At 37.8% G+C, this 24200-nt stretch overlaps 2 protein-coding genes across 4 annotated transcripts in view; one reads left to right on the top strand and one right to left on the bottom strand.

Moving 5' to 3' along the window:
• The window catches only part of PCNX4 (pecanex 4), a 50273-nt gene extending 47380 nt beyond the window's left edge, over positions 1–2893 (bottom strand). Inside the window, exon 1 of one of the 3 annotated variants that reach the window (XR_005201146.1) lies at positions 2441–2893. The gene's annotated coding sequence lies outside the window, so the exon portion shown is untranslated. The remainder of the gene's footprint in view (positions 1–2440) is intronic. The other 2 variants (XM_037740422.1, XM_017533919.2) reach the window with 2 other exon arrangements.
• A 69-nt stretch (positions 2894–2962) lies between these two features.
• The window catches only part of RTN1 (reticulon 1), a 470076-nt gene continuing 448838 nt past the window's right edge, over positions 2963–24200 (top strand). Inside the window, exons 1-2 of the mRNA XM_037740424.1 lie at positions 2963–3130; positions 11335–11417. Of these exons, the coding sequence (XP_037596352.1) occupies positions 11390–11417 (28 nt within the window). The 5' untranslated portion in view covers positions 2963–3130; positions 11335–11389. The remainder of the gene's footprint in view (positions 3131–11334; positions 11418–24200) is intronic.

The raw sequence follows: 24200 nt of genomic DNA, 5'->3' as shown, positions 1-24200 counted from the left end.
TGGTGGAGGGATTAAAGACAGATGGGGTTGGGTGGCTGTACAGCAACACAGGTATATTGCAAAAACCTGCAGACGTAGGGGACCAGCTTAATGCCAGGGCCCACCGCTGTTCACAGGCTGGAGACTTACAGGTATGGGCTGTCTGGCTTGCTGCCCAGCAGGATACTGATAAGATGTTCCTATGATCAGGTGGTTTGGCCCTTTTTCCAGTTGGATGTGATAGGATGTTCCTTGCATCTTTACCCAGCAGGGTATGATAGGGATGTTCCTTCAGTTGGGCCTTTGCTCAGCAGGGTATAATAAAGGTGTTCTTGTGCACTGTGATCAGATGGTTAGGCAGGATGTTTCTCACAGCCCAAACTCTTGTGGAATGTGTCACTTTGACCAAGTTCTGCAAAATGGCAGGGGGCTTACAAAATGGTGCAGTTTGGGCTAACAATTGCCAAATGAAAGGGAATATTATTTTGAAACTAGAGAACTGGAAGGATAACTTGGGGGAAAAGGGTTCTGTGGAGAAAAGTGGGTCCAAGGGCAATCTACAAAATGTCAAAATGGGAAGCTTTTGATAGCTAAGCCAACATGAAGGTACTCTTTGATGAGACAAGTGAGAAAGTGTTTAAAAAACAAGGTCCTCACCATTAAGAAAGTGAAAACAACCTATAGGATGAAAAAAAATTTGGGCAAATCATATATATGAGATTTGTATCTAGACTATATAAAGAACTCTTACAAAATGAAAGGTCAAATAATCCAATCTTTCAAAAATGAGCAAAGGATCTTAATAGACATTTCTCCAAAGATAACATACAAGTGGCTAATAAGCACAGAAAATGATTCTCAACATCATCACTCATTAGAAAAACAAATTTAAACTATAATGAGGTACCATTTCAAATCCCCCTGACTGGCTAAAATAAAAATGGCAGACAATAAGTATTGATGAGACTGTGGAGAAATCAGAACCCTCACACATATCTGGTGGTTATGTAAAATGATACAGCTCCTTTGGAAAACAATCTGGCAGTTCCTCAAAAGGCTAAGCATAGAGCTACCATATAACCCAGCAATTCTACTCTCAGGTATGCACCCAAAAGAAATAAAAACAGATATGTCTACACAAAAATCTGTAGACAAAACATTGATGGCAGAAATACTACTAATAGCCAAAAAATGGAAAACCCAAGGGTCCATCAATGACTGGATAAAATGTGATATAGCCACACAATGGAATTAGGCTATAAAAAGGAATGAAGTACTCATACATGCTACAACAGCGCTGAACCTTGAAAACACACTAAGTGAAAGCCCATTACAAAAGGCCGCATATTGTATTATCCTATCTATGTTAAATGTCCAAAATAAGCAAATTTATGGGGACAGAAAATAGATGAGTGGTTGCTTAACGGCTGGTGGGGTAAGGATAATGGGGGGAGGGAGGTGGTGACTGCTGAAAGGTAAAGGGTTCTTTTTGGGGCGATGAAAATGTTCTAAAATTGACTGTAGTCAAGGTTGCACAATTCTGTAAATGGGCGAGTTGTGCATTATGAATGTGAATTATATCTCAGTAAAGCTCTTAAAAATGAAAAAGAAAAGGTTCCCTGAATGTGAATTATATCTCAGTAAAGCACTTAAAAATCAAAAAGAAAAGGTTCCCTGACTGGTACTTTCCACAACAGATAATAACTAGAAGGCAGCTCTTTAAGTAGAAAATTTAGGAGCAGCCAACAGGTGTTTCAAACAGTTAAATTCGTAAAATGGTAACATTTGAACTGGATGCTATGCTAAAGGTTAGGGGATTTGGCGTGAGTGGCGGTGGATACCAAACAACATGGATAGTCTTTGCCCTAACTGCAGAAATGACTTAATGAAGAAAAGAAACACCTAAAAATAGTAAAAAAAAAAAAAAATGAATAAGTGAAAAATGATGGCTACATGAAAAACAACTTCTGATTCACAGGAGTAAATTCTGGTCCCGGACAGACAAGAGGTTGTGGGGACAGAGACCGAGATCAGTGGGGAAGGAGCTCTTCATGTTCAGGGGACCACGAGTTGAACAATTCGGACAAAAGAGGTTTAGCTGGAGATAAGGAGGCAGTACAGTTTTATCTGAGGGAAAAAAACGGGTAACCTTTATTGGGGTAACATGGCTATCCTTCAAATCAAGGGTCAAAGGGCCATTTCCCAGTTCGTACGAGTCTCTTAGAAACAAAATGTTACAATTCAACAGGCTAAAGTACTCTTTCGAAGGAAAGTTAAAATCACACTGAATTACTCTAATGACTGAGTTCATATTACGTCTTAAAGTGCAATAACTGCACTTAAAGGTTTTGTAACGAAAAACGTGGCAATGAAAGCTGCAAGAACAACTTGGCTCTCTGCATAGGCTTGAACATTAAGGCACCGCAGAGGTCCCGAGGTGGGCGGCGGACATCGAACGTACCTCAAATCACCCGAGGGAAGAGGAGACGCGAAGGCATCCCGGGAACTGCATTTTTGCAGGTAAACCCGGGCTGGACGCTCCCGCGGGGAGGTTAGCTATTGCCCGAGCGCGGAGGCAGAGAAGCTAAGGCGGCAGAGCAAGCTCACAGTGGTCCCGCTCGGGCCAGCTCTCGGTTTCCATGGCTAACGTCAACTCCGGCCTCCACCCGGAGCTGAACAGCGCGCGTGCGCGCTCGGGGGCTGGTCCAGGCGCCCGGCTGTGCTCGCTCTGGAGACGGGCCCTGCAGTACAGCAGGCTCGGCCTCGCGGAAGCAGGGAACCAGCGCGCTCCGTTCGCGCCAGTCCTAGGCCAACATTTTCTTGGCCAGGGACTATGGGAGTCACTCCTGCTCTGGTCTAGCACCGAGCCTAGAAGAAGCTGCAGCTGTGAAGGCGGAGACGCAGCGCCAACCCCGAACTTCCCCCTGGGCCGAGTCGTTACGCAAGAGCGTCGTTGCCCTGGCGACGTGACGTCCTTCAGGGTTGTGCGCCCGCAGGAGACAGACGTGCAACCGCCATTTTGCCCATCAATTCACCGAAGGTCGTGTCAGGTTGTCTTAATGCAGGTGGAGGGGTGTGACAGTGCTCCAACCGCTCTGGGTCCCGCGACTTCCAATAATCGCACCGACCGTCACCACTCAACATACCGACGGTAATGAATGTTTTTGAGCGATACTTCGTGCACCCTACTCGGCTTGGACGATTGGGGACTGCGTATACGTGATTGCTATCGCCCTAATTTGTGGCTGCGTTTTAAAATACAAGGAACCAAAATGTCCATCATAGAAACATGTTAAGATATCAAACAAGGCAGAGATCCGGCGTTCCAATTAAAAGCCTATGGCTGATTCTTATTAGTGTGGCAGGAATCTTTACAAGCTGGCCGCATAGACCCAATTAATGCTAGTTAAAAAGTTATCCCTGTGTTCAGCGCTCATCTCCCCTATTCTCCACGAAATTTAACCCCCCCGACACCCAAGTTCTGGACAGGTTCAAGATTGCCTATTGGGAGGCCTCAAGACGTACCCAGAGAGCGTTAACAATAATTGCTCTCAACTGATTTAGAGGCTCGCCTAAGGGAACTTTGAAGCTAATTTGTCCATACCAAGGTACCCGCAATTCTCCCATGTGATTGATACCCTAGCATTTCTGCACATTTGAGAGTCCTAACTGACTTGTGGACTATCTCGCTTGGATCTCCATACCTCAAAACTGTAAATGCGGCCTTTAAAAACTTTTTAATTCTTGGCTCTTGGCCATCCTGGGAATTATGACTTTGTATTTAAGTATTTAGGTTTTCAGGTCATAACAACAAAAAAATTACTGTGTTAATATTAAAAGAAAGCCAAAGCTTTATTTATTTATTTATTTATTTTAAAGATATTCTGTCCAGAGGGAAAGTGTAGTTTGTTGAAAGTGTGTGGAAGAAAACTCCCGGATGTACATATACTTGTCTTCAAGGACATAATTTGCAGATAGACCCTTTCACAGTTTGGTGTCTTCATGATTTGATAGAATATGGGAAAATGTGCGGTTGGTGCATCCATAGTTTTTCTCACTGACGCTCACTAATCGTGGGTCACAGTACCACAGTAAGCATCTTGGAAGCTTCAGTTACTGCTAAGAAGTCTGAGTTTCCTGTGGTTAAGAGTAGAGGCTCCAGAGTCAGGAAGTCTGGGTTGAAACCCTGACACCACTGCTCACGACTTGTGTGATCTTGAGGTTATGTAATTTCTGTGGTGCTCAGTTTCCCCATATCTTGTAAAATGAGGCAAATAATAGAACTTAACCCACAGAGAGTTATGTCATTGTATTAAATCAAATAATTGTAATTTGCTTAGCAGATTAAATGGCACAGCTTACACTTAGTATGGATAAGCTATTATCTTTATATAGAGAGCCTGTATTTATGCTTGTTCTTCTCGTGGGCATTACCTATGACCCAACCAGAATTAGCATTTTAATTGTTGAAATAGCTACTGTTTTTCAAATATATTTGAACATTGCACTTTCTTAGAATAAAATTAGTAGAGCATATGGTTATCTGTGTGTAAAATATTCAATCAACATTTATTGAAATAGTGAAGGGAATAGTGATTCCTATTTGTCAGGGACTACACTAATTGCTGCATATATAAAGTCAAATAAAACATGATCCTTAAGGAATTTACCAAAATATAACTTGGACATCAGGGACTTAACTTGAACAACAAGGGCATCAGTAATTACGGTGTGTGTGATAAACAGGTATGCGCTGAGCTTCAGAAACAGAAATGGGACACATAATTCTGAGGAAATTAAGGATGGTTGCAATCCAGTTTTAAAGGGCGAGTAGACGTTAGGTGGGCCAGGCATGGTGGCTCATGTCTGCAATCCTAGCACTTTGGAAGCCTGAGGTAGGAGGATCACTTGAGCCTAGGAGTTCAAGGTCAGCCTAGGCAATATGGTGAAACCCTGCCTCTACAAAAGATACAAAAAATTAGCCGGATGTGGTGGTGTGCACCTGAAGTCCCAGCTACTCGGAGGTTGAGGTGAGAGGTCGTGGCAGTGAGCCAAAATAGCACCACTACACTCCAGCATGGACAACAGAGTGAGACTTTGTCTCAACAACAACAACAACAAAAAGTTAGCTGGGAGAGAAGGTAATGCAGGTAGGGGAACATTTATTCATTAATTCATTCAACACATATTTAGAGCATACATAGAATCAGTACTTTGTGTACCTCATTTAGTCTTAACCTTATGAGGTAGCTTATTATTTCAAATGTAAGGAATCTGAGCTTGAGAAAAGTAAAATAAGTGATGACATCTGGAGTTGAGTTCATATCTGTATGTCTTTAAGATTCATATATTTTTTTTCTACCCTGATGAGTCACATAAAATGAAACAAACTGTGAAAAATCTGGAACTGCCTGCTTCAGCCAGAGAAGATGTTTAGCCAGGCATTATCATGACATACATGTTATTGTGTAATAGTAATGCCCGTTTTCAGTTCATATGCAAGTTACTTCTCTTGCTAAAAAGTAAAACAAACACACCATAAAGCCTCACTCTGCCCCATTCCCAGAGACTGCTAGCCAGAGGTCTCTGAAAATAATGCAGAGCTGCAGCACCAGGTTTGGGCTAAAGAGGAGGCAAAATTAGGCTCACAGTTTCAGGTGCCTTTAAAGAAACACAGGAGGAATAATAGGTTTGGGAAGAAATATAATGAATCTACTTTGAGACCTGTGTTTAAGGGGCTGATAGGATTCAGGTGCCTATGCCCAGTTGGAAATACAGAATTGGACCTATATTACATATTGACCTTGGGAGAGAAGTTAAGACACAGAATATTATTTATATATATATATATATTTTAAATATAAAGCTAGTTGAAGTTATAAGATTGGAAGAGAATGCCAAGGTTTAGATCTTAATGGGACAAGAAGAAACCCCAAGAAGAAAAGGACTATAAAATAAGATTGACTTACATGGCTTAATGAAAGTCACTATATATCATAGATCATGATATGCATCAAAGATCATCTGAAAGGGCATGTGGTGGGTAGAAATTTTAGAGTGTCTCAGCATATTTGTGAGATTTGGGTTGGGCAATTTATGAATTATAAGAATATTGAAGAGAGGGAGTGCCTGATAGTTAATTACATTTCCTATTGAAACTTCCTTTAATATAGAAACTTTCATATCCCATAAATATGCATAAATAGAACATCAAATAATATATAATGTAATCATAACTTTGCCATTGGTTAGTCTAAGCTTTAATATAAGATATATTTCTTTTAAATACCAGTTCTGAAAAATTTACAGTAATTATGATGGGGAGTGTATGATAAAAGGATAGTTTCAAATTTTGGTTATGATAAAGAATTTTTAGTTTTCTTGTATAGCTTTTAAATTTCATTATTATTCTACATCAATAACTTCACAGATGAGACTTCATTTTAGAGGTGTTCCAGTTAATATTATTTTGGAACATAGTAACTACTGGTAACTTATTTTGGATAATTGTTTCAAAAAACACACGTGTTTAAGAAAGAACACAGTAGAATTATTGGAAGACTGGAAATCAGTAAGTAGGAATATTTAAAAGGCTAGACTTTAATTTTTTAAATTATGTTATATTTTGTAAAAATTTTAACGGTAACAAAACTGTAAACATCTGTTGTGCCAAACCCCCATTCACTTCAGTATTGATGACACCAGGTTCAAGAGGCCAAAAAGAGACCCAGAGCCAGCAAATGAGATACAGGGTTTATTGAAGGGAACTTACATACAGAACAGCACAGTGGCAGCAGGCTGGGCAGAAGTGCTACCATGCGCAAAAAACATGCATTTTAGATAGTGTTTTCACTTAACACCTTCCCCCTAGCAACCTCCATCTGGCAACCTTCATTTAACCCAGAACAAAGGGTCTCAATCTCTTGTATGGCCCACATTCCACAGGATGGGATGGGGCTCAGATGTTACTCATAGATAAGGATGACTCTGGGTTGGCCATACCCTACATTGAGCTTTGTCTGCATACAGGGTCCTTCTCAGGATATGCCCAAGTTTTGCTGTCAGGTGTGTCTGCCATTCACCATCCACAGGCATACTTAACGATTTGATTTTACAAAAATTAAATTACACACATCTGAATTAAGTACAATGATTCTCCTTTATTTTGGCAAACATAATTGATAGTTGATGATGCAGATTTCATAGTCTTTATCCCAGCTAGATTGGAGCATCAGCTAACATTTTCTACTGACAGTGACCAAGGATATGATGCCTTATTAATTTCTAAAGCTGTAACTGAAGTTAGCAGCCTCAGTAGATGCCCTTTTTCCTGGCATTTGCCTGCCAAGTTCTCTGTTTATAAATGTAGTAACCATTTAGAATCTTGATTTTATGTTAAACTCGATGTAAACATGAGCAGGTTTTGTGTATGCATATTTCTGAAGGCTACTTAAGAAACAGACAGACGTTAGTCTCAAAAGATTAACTGGGATTTGATCGGAAGGGGAACTTTTACTTTTTGCCTTATTGCTGTTTTGTGCTGTTACTAATTTTTTAAAAATAATATATATTATTTTATAATCTTTATAAAATAATGAAATTGAAAACAAAAAAATTGGCTGAAATACTCCCACCCTCCAAAAAACTCACCAAGCCATTAAAGATTTAGCAATTGTATAACCGGTATAAAGGTGTAGTAGATTTTTGTTTTTATAATAGTGCCTTCATCTAGAACATATTTGGAAAATATTGTTTTTCTGAATAAAGAAATTAAACTATTGATGCTTTCATAGGAAGAGAAATCCTGTATTTTTTTTTAGTTGTATATCAGTTGAAAATTACTATGATTTATTTGGTATATTGGTAAATTTTGAGCTTTGATAATCATACAGTGTTCAGATACTAGACCACTGCAGTATTAGATCAATAGGTCATCTTTTGAAATTCTTAAAATTAGTTCATTTTATATAGTAAATGAGAATATTTACTGAATTTATATATACATTCTCAAGCTTATTAGCTTTTTTCAAATGTTGTATGTAAAATATAAATTTTAGCATATGTGTAAAAATATATTAGTGTATATATACAGATATGTATATATGTAAAGTATATGTTACATTAACATGCAAAGTAAAATACATTCTATTTTGTCGAATCAGCAATGGCTAAATATTACTGTAAGAAATTTTTAGATGTGGTTTGTTATTAACAATATAATTTAAAAGTGTAATTATTTTAATAACATTTATCCTGGTACTTCAAAAAATTTTTATTTTACCAGAGCTGTGTTTTAGACTCTTAGTTTAAATTAAAATCAGTGTATAGAAATAAATACTAGAATAATTATTAATCCTACTGAATTTTTAAAATTCTATTATTTGTGAATTCCAAGTGAAATATCTGATTCATGTTTTTACCTAGAAATTTTACTCCTACAAGAGTTTGTAACTGGTAGAAAATTGATACACTTCTAAAGAGCAGTATGCACAAAAGAGATGCATATACTTGTAGAGATAACCATGTAGCAAGAAACAATGGATTGTTTTTATTTGTGACTTTTGTATATAACTAGCCTGTGGATTATTTTCCCTGTGAATTTTTTCCCTTATAATTTTTCTCCTGGTATCATAATAATGAAAATAATAAAAATTTAGAGGAAAGCTTTAAGAGCATGTATGCCCTGCCTAATAAAACCAAAACACTTCCTCATACTATGTACTGCAAAAATTCAATGAGTTTTTTATTCTGAGTGGTCAAATTCATGTAGAAGCATACACCCTGAATTTAACAATTCAGTATCCCTGGGCGACTTGTTCCTATGTCATTCATATTCCGAAATGTACTCTGCGCTACAACAGTGGGCTTTGAAAACCTAAAAGTTATATTTACTCTTATGAAAAGATTTATTTATGTTTGCCTTCTTTCCCCAATGTATAAATTCTTTAAAATACATCTTAAAAGTATTAACCTGAAGTAGTGTGGACTCTTCTAGAATTTTTAATTCCTTTTTCTCCTGTTCCACAGAATGAATAGTTTTTGCTTTATAAGTCAGTAAACAATGTTTAAGAACAAGGAAGGCCTGACGCCCATTTCCCTTCCTTTTGGTTATATCACAAATACCCCAACCACTGATGCCTCCATCCAAAGAGAATGGAATGATTTCTTTCAGAAGCAAAAGCAGCTCTACCTGAGAACACTCCAAAATACATTGTACTCTGCATGATCTCAATTTACTAGACCAGTTATTTTCCTCATTCCTCATCAAAGCATGAACTCGATAACTGATTAAGAAAACAGATGGGCCGGGCACGGTGGCTCACGCCTGTAGTCCCAGCGCTTTGGGAGGCCGAGGCGGGCGGATCACGAGGTCAACAGATTGAAACCATCCTGGCCAACATGGTGAAACCCCGTCTCTACTAAAAATACAAAAAAATTAGCTGGGCATGGTGGCACGCGCCTGTAGTCCCAGCTACTTGGAAGGCTGAGGCAGAAGAATTGCTTGAACCCGGGACGCGGAGGTTGCAGTGAGTCGAGGTCGCACCACTGCACTCCAGCCTAGCGCCTGGTGACAGAGTGAGACTATGTCTCAAAAAAAAAAAAAAAAAAAAAAAAAAAAAAAAAAAAAAAGAAAACAGATAATGATGTTCATCATAAGGTGATGGAAAGCATATTTAACAAGAAATAATGAGATCTGAATTACCATTTGAGCTCTGCAAGAAACTTGATAATTTTATGTTGGGCAAGTCAATCTCTAGGTTTAAGTTTCCTCCTTGGTAATATTAAGAGATCGGGCTGTATCCAAATTTCCATATAACTATATTTCTGCTACTATATTATTTTTCTGTTAAATTTATCATGCTTTGGTGAAAATAGCCTATACAATTTCATTTTGTATGCAAATACATTTTTTAAAGTGCATAAATTTTTCAGGTAACATACCTAAACATAAGAGGGAGTTTTATGCTAAGCAAACCTAAACAAAACATGATTATCATTAGAAAACTAACTCTGTTTACTTCAGTATTGACCACTTTCCTGGGACAGTGATTTCTGTTAATATTAGCATCAGGTAATGTGTCACCTTAATCAGTATTCATTAAGTACCAACAGTTTACCTTCTGAGGGCTCTTTCTCTAAGATAGGTTAAGTAAAAATGTTAAAGCCAGTTATTATGATGAGGATTTCTGCTATGTAATAGTCAAATTATTTTATATTTAGTCTCTTTTTGATTAAAAGTAGTAGTCAAAGGTGTTGAAGCCCTCGAAGGTGATTTTGAAGATAAAGGCAGCAATCAGAAACAATTAGGAAAAATGTACCAAATGCTTCGTTCTTTCTCTAGGCTGCATGGCAAATTACATTTAATATTTGAGGCTTGTTGCATTTTAAAATAAGGCCTCCGACTAAGCAATTTTCAAGAAAACTGCAATCAAAAGATATTGCTTAAAATTTTCTTATTGCTATAGAAATGAAAAGAGTGGTTGGGACTATGTTGATTACCCTTGAAGATTGCTTTGGGAAAAATTTGATAGTTCTAGCACCATTACCATTCTAATTTACAATCTGTAAAGAACTGAATAATATATTGACTATCAGGATAGTTTCAGCCTTCCTTTTTATCTGCTAATTTTATTCTACTACGTTAACATAAAGAGGAATCCTTGTAATATGTATTTTAATGCATATACAATTTATTTTTTATCATAATTCTTGAAAATTATTCTCAATTAGATCAAACAAAAATCAACCATACAGCATAATAAATATGCCTGAAATATTTATTGATGCCTCCTATGTGCCAAATTTTATGCTAATCAATTTGGCAGATAGAGGTGAAAAAGAAAGATTAAAGAGCCTTCTGCTTAATGGATAGAAAATTCACAATAAAAAGAAATGAACAAAATAATAAAAATTTAGAACCAATTGCATTTCCGTTATCATGAGTTGAGTATGGCTGATGCAATTCATTTTCTTATACATAAATGCTAAATAGAGGTTATATTTACCTGACATGGCAAAACCTGGCAAGTTAGGAAAGTGCTCCCATAATAATATTTTATGTTTAGAAAGAAAAATTATAATAGAATGAAATTACATTACACTTGGCAATGTATAGAAAAATATTTACCAAGAAATACGTTTACGCTGGGAAGGAAATTCATTTTTTATGGACCTTCTGATTCAAAGGCCAAATTTTTAATTGTTTTAAATAGTTTTAAAATAGCCTAAAATGTACTGGCTGTTTTAAACTAGCAAAGAAAATAATATTCAGAGATAGTGAGGATTCAGTCAAATGGCATTCTCATTTATTCACTCATGAATTCAATTAGTGAACATTTATTTTGTGTTTACTAGGTGGTAGACAATTTGTTAGAGGACTAGTGGTGAAAGAGTACCAGTACCTCCTGTTATGGGCCCCACTGGTGCAAGTGCTGAAGGTAATACAAATCTATATGATCACTTTGAAAAGAAATTTAATCATATTTATCAGCAACTCTAAAAATGTGCATACTTTTAACTGATTAATACTTTCTTGTGCAAATGATTCAAAAGAAGAAAAGGATTTATATACATATGTATTTATTGCATATTTCTAATATTGGAAAATTGGAAGCAACTTGAATGTTCCAAAGTTCAATGACAAAGAAAATTATAGTATTTCCCCTTGGTTGACTATAACATAAACATTAGGATGATAATTATAATAGCTTTGTAATGCCATGGAAAATGGTTAGATATTTAATATGAAGAAAATCAAAATTATATAAAGTATTGAAATTTTATAAAAATATACAAATGAGAAAACTTGGAATTTTACAGAATGATAGTTGTATTCACATGGAGGTGTTTCAGATGATCATCTCATTGTGTTTTTGAAATATGTACCATTTAACAATGATTAATAAAATATTTTAATGTATAAAAGTCCTTAATAGCATACAACCTTTATGCATTGTTGATGAGAATGTAAAATGGTGTAGCTGCTGTGGAAAACAATATGATGGCTTTTGAAAATGTTAAACATAGAATTACCATATGATCCAGCAGTTGCACTTCTAAGATACCCAAAAGAATTAAAAGCAGGGACTCTAACAGATATTCGTATGGCCATGTTCATAGCAGCATTATTCACTATAGCCAAGTGGTAGAAGTAAACCAAGTATTCATAAGCACATGAATGGATATGCAAAATGTATATACATACAATGGAATATTATTTAGCCTTAAGAAGGAAGGAAGTTCTGACGCACGTTGCAACATGGATGATGATAAACTCTTTTTTTTGCTTTTTGAGACAGGGTCTTGCTCTGTCACCTAGGCTGGAGGGCAGTGGCAGGATGCTCACTGCAGCCTCGAATTCCTGGGCTCAAGCAATCCTCCCATCTTGGTCTATTGAGTAGCTGGGACTACAGGCATGCGCCTCCATGCCTGGGTAATTTTTTTTTTTTAATATACTTTAAGTTCTGGGGTACCTATGCAGAACATGCAGGTTTGTTATGTAGGTATACTGGTGCCATGGTGGTTTGCTACATCCATTACCCCATCATCTACATTAGGTATTTCTCCTAATGCTATCCCTCTCTATCCCCCCCACCCCCTGCTAATCCCTCCCCTAGCCCCCCATCCCGCGACAGGCCCCAGTGTGTGATGTTCCCTTCCTTGTGTCCATGTATTCTCATTTTTCAACATCCACTTATGAGTGAGAACATGCAGTATTTGGTTTTCTGTTCTTGTGTCAGTTTGCTGAGATTGATGGTTTTTTTATTTAATTTTTTTTTAAGATGGAGTCTCACTATATTGCCTAGGCTGGTCTTGAACTCCTGGGCTCAAGCAATCCTCCTACCTCAGCCTTGCAAAGTCTTGGTGTTATAGGCAAGAGCCACTGTGCTCAGCCCTGGATGAAATGTGAAGACATTATTCTAAGTGAAATAAGCCATTCACAAAATTATTATACAAATATTGTATGATTACACTTATATGATCTATCTAGAGTAGTCAGATTCATAAAGACAGAAGTTAAAATGGTGGTTGCCAGAGACTTGGGGGAGGAAGGATGGGAGTTATTGTTTAATGGGTACAGAGTTTCAGTTTTGCAAGATAAAAAGAGGCCTGGATATGGGTATTAGTGATGGTTGCATACCAATGTGAATGTACTTAATGCCACTAAACTGTAAACTTAAAAATAGTTGAGATGGTAAATTTTATGTGTATTTTACCACAATTTAAAAAATGAAGGTTAAAATGGTAGATTTTATGTTTTGTGTATTTTGATGTAATAAAATTTTTAAAATAGTTCAGAAGCTGTGGGTAGTTTTCTATATATGTATCAGAAGTTGAAAAGGGGACTAATTTATAAAGTAAGAATATAGTACAATGACCAAAAATGAAATGCATAAGGCAGTTTCAAAAAGAATTCCAAAGATAAATATCACTGAATTATATTCTATATTACTGAAATGTCTGATGTGAAATGTTTTGCTCAAGTATTTCTCCTGCCTGTTTTTGTCTAAGCTCATGACTGTAGATAGTAGCAAAAAATGTAATTGTCAGACTGAGATGAATTTTGAAAGTTGTTACAATTTTAGAGGTGAAAGAGATGCTTGCTGTATTAGAGTTCTCTAGAGGGCCAGGAGTAATAGGATAGATGTATATATTAAAGGGAGTTTATTAAGGAGTATTAACTGACAAGATCACAAGGTGAAATCCCACAGTAGGCTGTCTGTAAGCTGAGGAGCAAGGAAGCCAGTCGGAGTCCCAAACCCTCAAAAGGAGGGAAGCCGACAGTGCAGTCTTCAGTCTGTGACCGAAGGCCTGATGTTGTACTGGCCCGAGCATAGAAAGTCAACACCAAGACAAAAGTATGCCAAATTGCAGGGTCTTTATTGCCGGTGGCCACCAAGGACTCTCGTCTCTCCAACCCGTGGCCCCAAAAGGAGGGTGTCAAGACTTTTAATACCCGTAAAACCACCTCGGAAGTGAAGGTGAGGGGCAGGGGTGGGGGTGAGGGGCTTCAGACATTCTGAGGGCTAGTGGATTCTGTAAATCACCTCCTGGGTGGAGATGAGGGTAAGGGGCTCCGGACATTCCAGTGGATTCCTGGGCGAAGATGAGGGTGAGGGGCTCTGGACATTTGGAGGGCCAAGGGACTTTGGACATTCTGATTGTTACTTAAGTGGTTCACAAAAGTCAAGATTAGCATTTGCTTACACATTGTCTGGATAGGGTGGAAATTACAGTCCTTAATTACTTATTACAATTCGCAGGAGCCAAGATGGCATGGGTTAGGACTGCTTGCCTGTCACATTTGGGTTACAGAGAGCAGTTTCAATAGAAAGCTGAGGTATGGTTGAGGTATGCAGTTTTATGGGGCTTTTACCATGTCACACTGAGAACCCATGACAAACCACTGGCATAAGTGCAAGAGTCCAAAAGCTGAAGAACTTGGAGTCCGATGTTTGAGGTCAGGAAGCATCCAGCACAGGAAAGAGATGAAGGTAGGAAGACTCAGCCAGTCTAGTTGCTCTGACGGCTTATTAGATGGTGCCCAGCCAGTGTGAGGGTGAGTCTTCCTCTCCCAGTCCACTAACTCAAATGTAAATTTCCTTTGGTAACACCCTCACAGCACACTGAAGAACAATACTTTGCATCCTTCAATCTAATCAAGTAGACAATATTAACCTTCACACTTGCTTTAGAGGAAAGACATCACAGGTTCAGATAAGATTATATAGATTGGTGGTTCTCTGCTCCTCCCGTTCGACAGACAGCCACATCTTGTCTCCCATTGCCAGCCACATCCCTGAGACACCATGGGGAAGGTGAAGGTCGGAGTCAATAGATTTGGTCGTATTGGGCGCCTGGTCACCAGGGCTGCTTTTAACTCTGGTAAAGTGGATATTGTCGCCATCAATGATCCCTTCATTGACCTCAACTACATGGTCTACATGTTCTGGTATGATTCCACCACTTGCAAATTCCATGGCACTGTCAAGGCTGAGAACGGGAAGCTTGTCATCAATGGAAATCCCATCACCATCTTCCAGGAGCAAGATCCCTCCAAAATCAAGTGGGGTGATGCTGGCGCTAAGTACGTGGTGGAGTCCACTGGCATCTTCACCACCATGGAGAAGGCTGCCAAAAGGGTCATCATATCTACCCCCTCTGCTGATGCCCCCATGTTCGTGATGGGCGTGAACCATGAGAAGTATGACAACAGCCTCAAGATCGTCAGCAATGCCTGCTGTACCACCAACTGCTTAGCGCCCCTGACCAAGGTCACCCATGACAACTTTGGTATCGTGGAAGGACTCATGACCACCGTCCACGTCATCACTGCCACCCAGAAGACCATGGATGGCCCCTTCGGGAAACTGTGGCGTGGTGGCTGTGGGGCTCTCCAGAACATCATCCCTGCCTCTACTGGCGCAGCCAAGGCCGTGGGCAAGGTCATCCCTGAGCTGAACGGGAAGCTCACTGGCATGGCCTTCCGTGTCCCCACTGCCAACGTGTCAGTGGTGGACCTGACCTGCCATCTGGAAAAACCTGCTAAATATGATGACATCAAGAAAGTGGTGAAGCAGGCGTCGGAGGGTCCCCTCAAGGGCATCCTGGGCTACACTGAGCACCAGGTGGTGTCCTCTGACTTCAACAGCGACACCCATTCTTCCACCTTTGATGCTGGGGCTGGCATTGCCCTCAGCGACCACTTCCTCAAGCTCATTTCCTGGTATGACAATGAATTTGGCTACAGCAACAGGGTGGTGGACCTCATGTCCCACATGGCCTCCAACGAGTAAGACCCCTGGACCACCAGCCCCAGCAAGAGCACGAGAGGAAGAGAGGCCCTCACTGCTGGGGAGTCCCTGCCACACTGAGTCCCCCACCACACTGAATTGCCCCTCCTCGCAATTTCCATGCAGACCCCTTGAAGAGGGAGGGGCCTAGGGAGCCCCACCTTGTCGTGTACCATCAATAAAGTCCCCTGTGCTCAGCCAAAAAAAAAAGGTTATATAGATAGGTAATGAGAGATTTGTTTATAATGGATCCTTTGACTTTCATTACAGTATTATTTAGGCTTTATATGAACTCAAGCAGGCTAAATTCTAACTTTAAAAAAAAATGATCTATAACATTCAATTACTTCTTCTCTATTAGGACATTTTTATTCTTTAATTTTAAAATATATTTCCATCATTTTGGGGGTAAAGATAGTTTTGTTGTATCGATAAATTCTTTAGTGGTAAAGGAAATTCGTAAACGTGAATTTCCTCTGCTGTACTTTGTATCTATATCTTTTACTCCTGCTTTTGATGTTTTTTATATTCTCAAGGAATTGTTAACTTCACAGCTCTTTTCTCAAGCCATTGTTCCTTTGATTCTAAGAGAGGTTGCATTGTCTTTACTTTTAAAAATAATCTACTTTATGAATTGTTGTCCAAATATCCTTCCTATCCCACTCTTATGTTGAACTGTATTTTTTCAAATATTTGTAATTGCGGGACTCAAATGATACTAACCTTATTATCTTCTAGATCTTATGCATTGCACAAAGTCAGAATACTTAGTTTCAAGTGACAGAAATTCAACTCCTCCAAAAAGGATTTATTGGCCCATGTAATTAGGAAGTGCAAGAGTGCATCTTATGGAAAGAGTGCATCTGAAGCCTCAAATACTGCTGTCAAGATTCTCTCCAACTCTTTGTTTGCATGGCTTTATTCTTTTAGAGTCTCTCTTAGTGGCAGACAAATGGCTGCCAGACACACTCAAAACTCCCAGTTAAGCAATTGCAACAGAGTAAATAAACCAAAGAGCGCTCTACCAATGTCCAAATCTCAATTTCAGGTTCTGTGTGCCTACTCCTATGATTAGCAGCCCCAACACTAATGCATAGAGAGGAATTTCCCAAAGGACTCTGAAGAAAGGGGGTGGGAAAATTAGGCAAAAAAGAAGAACAATTTCCATAGTCTATTATACCAGTGTTTCCCCACTTTATAGTGAAGCAAGTTTTTAAAAAATTCTAGATACCTTAAAAATCAATGTTCCTATTCATTTAAAATTATTCAATGTACTGCATATTTGTCTGTTTTTGACTGTGCAGCATTTGAATCCCTGTCCTTTGTGGAATTTGCCACTGTGAGAGCCTTAGTGGGAAGACAGGCCACATCTCTCATTACAGATGTTAAAAAGTACATATACTTTTCTTTAATAACTAAAGTTCCAGTGGGCAACTTAAGTTTAGCCATCTTTTTCCTGGGCCTTTCAGTGTAGAACATGGGAAGCAAAAAAGCAGGAATCTTTAGAATTCATTTTGATTGCAGCAGGAACATCAAGGCCTTATTGCATCCATCTAGTGGCATCTATGTTTGGGCAGCAGCATGGCACTGGCATCATAATTAAGGTGATCCTGTGACATGACACTACCTGTGGTTTTGGCCACCATGCTCCCCTCATTCTCATTTGAAGAGCCTGGTTTCTCAGCCTTTCTGTTCTGTGAACTATGCTATGTGCTATATCCAGAGTAATTTTGCTTGCAACCAAAACCACTGAGTGATACACTCTGCTTATGGTATTTTGAAGTACGGTTATTTTCTCAGATGCTAATAATTAGCGAATTTAAGTATGAGTCCTTTTTCATCTTAATGTTTTTAAGAGCTTCAAATTCTAGAGTTTATTCTTGCATGACCCCCTTTTTATACTGACATTAAACCACTTGCAGTGACTTTCTTTTATGTCTCATTCAGAACCATTGCTGCTTTCATTTTACCATTGTCCAGTTTATGCTTTTCCATAAAATCTTCTTTTGTTCTTTGCTTTTTCATTTCTTGTTAAGTTATATCTTTCTGCTATAATCTTGGTATAAAAGTCCTTCACATCTCTTTTCTGGTAATGTTCCTGTATCAATTAGGATTAGGTTGTGCTTCACGTAATAACAAAACCATAATAACAATGATTTAACAAGATACAAATTTATTTCTTGTCATACAAGTTAATTATTCCAGGGTCAGTCTGGCAGTTCTATGGACTGGTGGGACCATCCCATTTATTATGCCATCATCTCTAAGGTCTTTTTCCTCCTGGTCCAGCTGGACTTCCTTCATCATAATCTTGTTCCAAGCTACAGTATTTTCTTCCTTTCCTTTTAAAAAGACTTCCAGAAAGTTTCCATACAACACTACCACATATAAGTCATTTGCCAAAACAAAGGGCCACATTTAGCTGCAAAAGAAACACATTGCTAGCTAATAATCAGAGTTCTTTTACTAAGGAAGAATGACAGGAGGAGCTCCTAAGCCCAGGAGGCAATTGGCTCTCTCTTCCACAATTTATACTTCTGACTATCTGTAAGTAATTTCCCATCTTTCTAGATAAAACAGGTTATGTTTTAGGACTACTTTGTAAATTTTTAGTTCAACTAAGTAGTAAAAATTTGGAACAATAAAAATAGTGGTCCTAATGTAATAAATAATTTATTTCATAATTATACAATTTTTATTGTATTGTTACACTCATTCTAATTGCCTGAATAGAGTGATTTTCTTACAAAAATTCCCATTTAGTTATTTTCAAGATATGATGGCTTAAAAATGAGTTAAGTTCTTACTTATAAAAGGAATGTGTGTTTTTAAAGTAAACTAATTTATATTACTTTTAGATTGTGATATGAAAAAAAAATATGGAAGATTCCTAAGACTTTCCAGAATTTGTGAAGAATGTGTAAAATAAAGTGGTGGTTGGGCTTACTCCCTGATAGTTTTGCTTCTACACCAGTAAAATGATGACTTGGATCAGGAACATCATCGGTAATTTATATTTCAAAATTTAAATTCCCATTTTTAAAGAAATAATTTTGAACATGCAGAAAAGTTTTAAAAATGGTGATTTCCTCACCCAGCTTTTCCTAATGTTAACATTTTACATAGCATTTTATATAACATAGCAATTATTTAAGCAATTAACAATAAACTGTTAACTAATCTGTAGACTTTATTTGAATTTCAACAGTTTTCCCACTAATGTCCTTTTTCTGGTTCTAGATCCAATCCAGTATCCTGTATATTACTTAGCTGTCATGTCTCTTAGTTTTCTCCAATATGACTTCTTCAGTCCTTGTCATGCAATGCCATTGCTCCTTTTAGAGACTTATTGGCCAATTATGTTGTAGAATGTCCCTTAGTTTGGGTTTGTCTGATGTTTTCTCATGATTAGATCATTATTATTCTCATGATCATGTGGTAATTTTGGCAGGAATACTACAGAATGATTTTGTGCCCTTATCAGTGCATCATATCAGGATATTGATATACATGTATCTTATTTTTAGTGATATTAAATTTGATCACTTGGTTACGGTGTTTATCAGTTTACAGTTAGTATTTTTTTCTATTTGTAATTAAAAAGTATTTTGTAGGGAAATTCTTAGAGACCTTGCAAGTATCCTGTTTATACTGTCATCTACTAATTTAGTATCCATAGATGATTCTTAACCACAGCAATTATTACTTGGGTGTTTTCCATAGTCATTAATATTTTTTACATGTTTATTGAATGCAGAAAAAAATTATGTGCTCTCATTGAATACATCTATAAATGTACTTGAGGAAATTCTTTTGATCAGTAAGTTAAATATACAGCCAAGCAGTTCTGTGAAAGTTATAAGGAAAAAATGTATTTAAATGTTAAATTATTTGTAGCGTTTTTAACTTCATTTGAGAAGGGCACAGTTATATTATCCAGTTACCTCTATTTGTGGGGTATGATTCTTGATGGAACCAAAGAACTCTGGTGTTCCAATCCCACTTTTCTCTGTTCAGAATAAATCTTCTTGGCCGATAGCAAGGTATGGGGAGTGCTATCTAAGCAGTGATAAACTAGAACTCTCTCAATCCCAGTTGTTTTGTTTTGCTTTTTTATGAAACTAAAAATATAGCTCCCACAATTGAAGTCTGTTTCCATGTTGCACATCACAACTCTAACCTGACATTAACATCTTGCTGCGAAAGAAAGAGGTGTCCGGTGTCTAGGTCTAAATGAGAAGGCTAATGGATTATAAAGGTAAACAGATATTTCAGTTTTCCGTTGCTAGTTTTTCCATTTTATTATTATTATTATTTTTTTTATTATTTTATTTTTTTATTTTATTTTTTTTAAGACAGGTTTTCTCCATGTTGGTCAGGCTGGTCTTGAACTCCCGACCTCAGGTGATCCACCCGCCTTGGCCTCCAACGTGCTTGGATTACAAGGCGTGAGCCACCGTACCCGGCCTTCCATTTTAATTTAAAATGTAATTCCCCAGTATCATACATTTGTGTCATATAGGTATTGTATGTACTAGGATCTCAGCAAGAAATAAGTGGCAAAGTCAAATGGGGTCATTGAGGAGTTTAGTGAAGGGACTACTTAAAAAGTGTGGATAGAATTAAAGGAAACAGACCAGGATTCGTGAAGTATTTTATTTTTTATTTTTTGAGACAGAGTCTCTCTCTGTCACCTGGGTAATTTTCGTATTTTTAGTAGAGATGGGGTTTCATCATGTTTGCCAGGCTGGTCTTGAACTCCTGGCCTCAAGTGATCCATCTGCCTCAGCCTCCTGAAGTGCTGGGATTACAGGTGTGAGCCACCGTGCCCTGGCAGGTGAAGCATCTGAACTCGTGATGCCTGTAGGCCTGAAGGTGTAAGAGGATGAGAGTTCACCAGAACCTAGATGTTTTAGGAGAGCCCAGTAGGAGCTGTAGTTCTTGTAGAATGCTGGTGCTACTAAAGCCCAACTCTCACTCTTTTACTCTTCCATCTACTTCTATTGTTTTCCATTGGCTACAGCCAGCTGCCAGCTAGAGGCACAAATGATCCTAAATGATGTTGTCCTTAAAAGTGAGTCTTTTTTTTTTTGAGACGGAGTTTCACTCTTGTTACCCAGGCTGGAGTGCAACGGCGTGATCTCGGCTCACCGCAACCTCCGCCTCTTGGGTTCAGGCAATTCTCCTGCCTCAATCTCCTGAGTAGCTGGGATTACAGGCACGCACCACCATGCCCAGCTAATGTTTTGTATTTTTAGTAGAGGCGGGGTTTCACCATGTTGACCAGGGTGGTCTCGATCTCTTGACCTCGTGATCCACCCGCCTCAGCCTCCCAAAGTGCTGGGTTTACAAGCTTGAGCCACTGCGCCCAGCAAGGTGAGTCTTTAGAGTCACAGAGGAGGAGAAACGTGGGGAGTATATCCGGAAGGGTAAATGGAAGCTATCTAGCAAACTATATTTCAGTACAAGCGCAGTTGACTATATTTCTGGCTGTTAATTTTTCTTATATCTGGCCTCCTTCATTGAGGTTATGTGGCATGTTTCTGAAGACTCTTTCCCTCCATACCTACCTACTTCCTTCCATCCTTCCTTCTTTCCTTCCTTCCTTCCTTCCCTCCCTCCTCTCCCTTCCTTTCCTCTTTCCCTTTTACCCCTTACACTTTCCCTTTTCCCCTTACCCCTTTTCACTTTTCCCTTTCCCCTTTCCTTTTTTTGGACAGAATCTCTGTCTCGCCCAGGCTGGAGTACAGTGGGTCTATCTTGGCTCACTGCAACCTCTACCTCCTGAGCTCAAGCGATTCTCCTGCCTCAGGCTCCTGAGTAGCTGGAATTACATGTGTCCACCACCACACCTGGCTAATTTTTACATTTTTAGTCGAGATGGGTTTTGCCATGTTGGCCAGGCTAGTCTTGAACTCCTCAAGTGATCCACCCGCCTTTGCCTCCTGAAATACTGGGATTACAGGCGTGAGCCACCATGCCCAGCCAGTGTTCCTGAAGACTTCTGTTTGCAATTCCTGGGGGAAATAACTTCTCAGATCTTGCAGGTTGGTTCTAATACTGTTTTGTTTGTTGTACTGATATACTCAATTGAATATTTGATAAAAGACTGTATATAACTGATATTTTCATCTCCCAGATGATGACATCTTTGGAAAATGTAAAAGAACAGTAAAAATATAATGTCATGCAATGGAAGTGATGTAGTATGCAGTAGGACAGCTCTTTATTATTCTGTTAGTTGTGTAGCTTCTGTTTTCTACTGTAACATTATTCCTGTGCTTATCTCTTTAATGTATAGGCCATTTGGTTATGGTAAACTTGATTGCACATACAATCAATAAGTGAGTTTACATCAAAGGAATAGTATCAATTTTTTAAAAATATAAGTTCATATATTTTTAATATTTTTATATCATCATACCAGCAAATTAGTGGGTAGATTTGATTTTATAATTTAAAAAGTCATTTTAGTTTTTCTCCCCCTTTAGTACATGAAAAGATCTTTAGTCCTTTTCAAACATCATGAAAAGATGTTTGAAAACATGATGAATACAATTTAAAAATTTGGCAAGAAATAAAACAGTATGTAAATATTAGTAACCGATCTCAAAGTAAAATAAATGTTTATGATCCAGTAAGGGAGGTCAAGCTATTTATAACCAAATAGAAATAAAATTACTCTAGAAATCATTAGTTCTGCTTTGTTTCCATTTGATTTTTCCCTCTAAGTTCATAATAGTATTCTTAACTAATCTTTTGAATGTAAAAATATGAAGCATCTATGAGAAACATCTATTGGAAACCATATATTAGAAACAAATATCTCACTTTTTAAAATTGTTTTTGAATTACAAGAGAGAAGTGATTTCCAGCCAAAACTTTTGTTTTGTTTTCTCTGTCACCCCAGTTCTGAAGTACAGTGGCAAAATCATAGCTCACTGCTTTCTCAAACCCCTGGACTCAAGTGATCCTCCTGCCTCCAGGGATGACAGGCAGGAGCTACCATATCCAGCAAATAGCTGTTTTTGATAGTTTTTCTTTAAAAAATTGAAGTAACTGAAATATTCATGGGGTAAATACAAATTTCTACTCTTTATTTATTTTATTATTATTTTTTTTGAGACAGAGTCTCACTCTGTCGCCAGGAGCCAGGCTGGAGTGCAGTGGTGTGATCTCGGCTCACTGCAACCTCTGCCTCCCAGGTTCAAGCAATTCTCCTGCCTCAGCCTCCTGAGTAACTGGGACTACACACCACCATGCCCAGCTAATTTTTGTATTTTAGTACAGACGGGGTTTCACCACATTTGCCAGGATGGTCTCAATCTCTTGACCTTGTGATCTGCCCACCTCCGCCTCTCAAAGTGCTGGGATTACAGGCATGAGCCATCGGGCCTGGCCAAATTTCTGCTCTTATTTTCTTACAATGCATTGGAAAAAAAATCTGCAAATAGCATTATGCTAAAACAGTACCATGATAATAATCAATTTATGAAATCTGTTATAGCTATCATTAAATTCTTGATAATGTCAACATTAGTTAATACTAAATCTTAATTTGAAACATTTAATAATTGAACTGTTAAAGGATGACAATTATGTGACTGACATTCTCATAGTTATACTTCTTGTGAGTTTACAATAGCCCAATGTGTTACCATTAACACGTTTGGGTTTCAGTTTTATTGTATTGTTTCAATTTATAGAGTTTACCATGTTTCCATAAATATATCTTCATTCAAAACATAATTTAACAATATAGTAATGACTCCATTGGTATTGGAATCTTCAATTAACTAGAGAAGTTATTTCAGCATCATAATAATTGAAGGGACACACATAAAAGTCATATAAGGGAATTTGGCCTTAAGCAACTGCCAAGGTTATAGTGTAAGTTCAAAACACATTCTATACACTTCTCCTCAGCTACATTTCTCTAAAATGTTAAATCATGTACAACTATCACCCTGAAGCGCTATAAATCATTGAAAATAAAATTTCATTTAATGTATTCTATTTGTTAAAGCAGGAAAGTACATCAATATATTTAAGAAAATTTCCCCAAAATGTATAAAATAAGTCTGATTGATTACAGCTAATTAAAAAATTAAACCATTTAATCTATTTGTACATTCAAACCTTTGCCACTAAATTAGCCTTTCTTTTTTCTGGGTGGCAGGAAGTTTGATACAGTGTACTGATTGTTATAGACTAGAATATTGAATTGTTACAACTATATGAGATCTACATATATTTCTACTTCCATGGATATATGTGTATGTATTGTAAAAATCACATATGTATAGTATGATGTTTAAAAACTCCAACTGTGGCAGTTTAAAGACTAATTCATTGCTAATCATGGCTTAATTCCTAAAACAGAACAGAGTCCTTTACAAGGTAACCAGGGAGATATGCCAATTTTGA

The sequence above is a fragment of the Cebus imitator genome, unplaced genomic scaffold (genome assembly GCF_001604975.1).
Source record: "Cebus imitator isolate Cc_AM_T3 unplaced genomic scaffold, Cebus_imitator-1.0 Scaffold83, whole genome shotgun sequence".
NCBI lineage: Eukaryota > Metazoa > Chordata > Mammalia > Primates > Cebidae > Cebus > Cebus imitator.
This window is presented reverse-complemented; position numbering and strand designations above follow the sequence as displayed.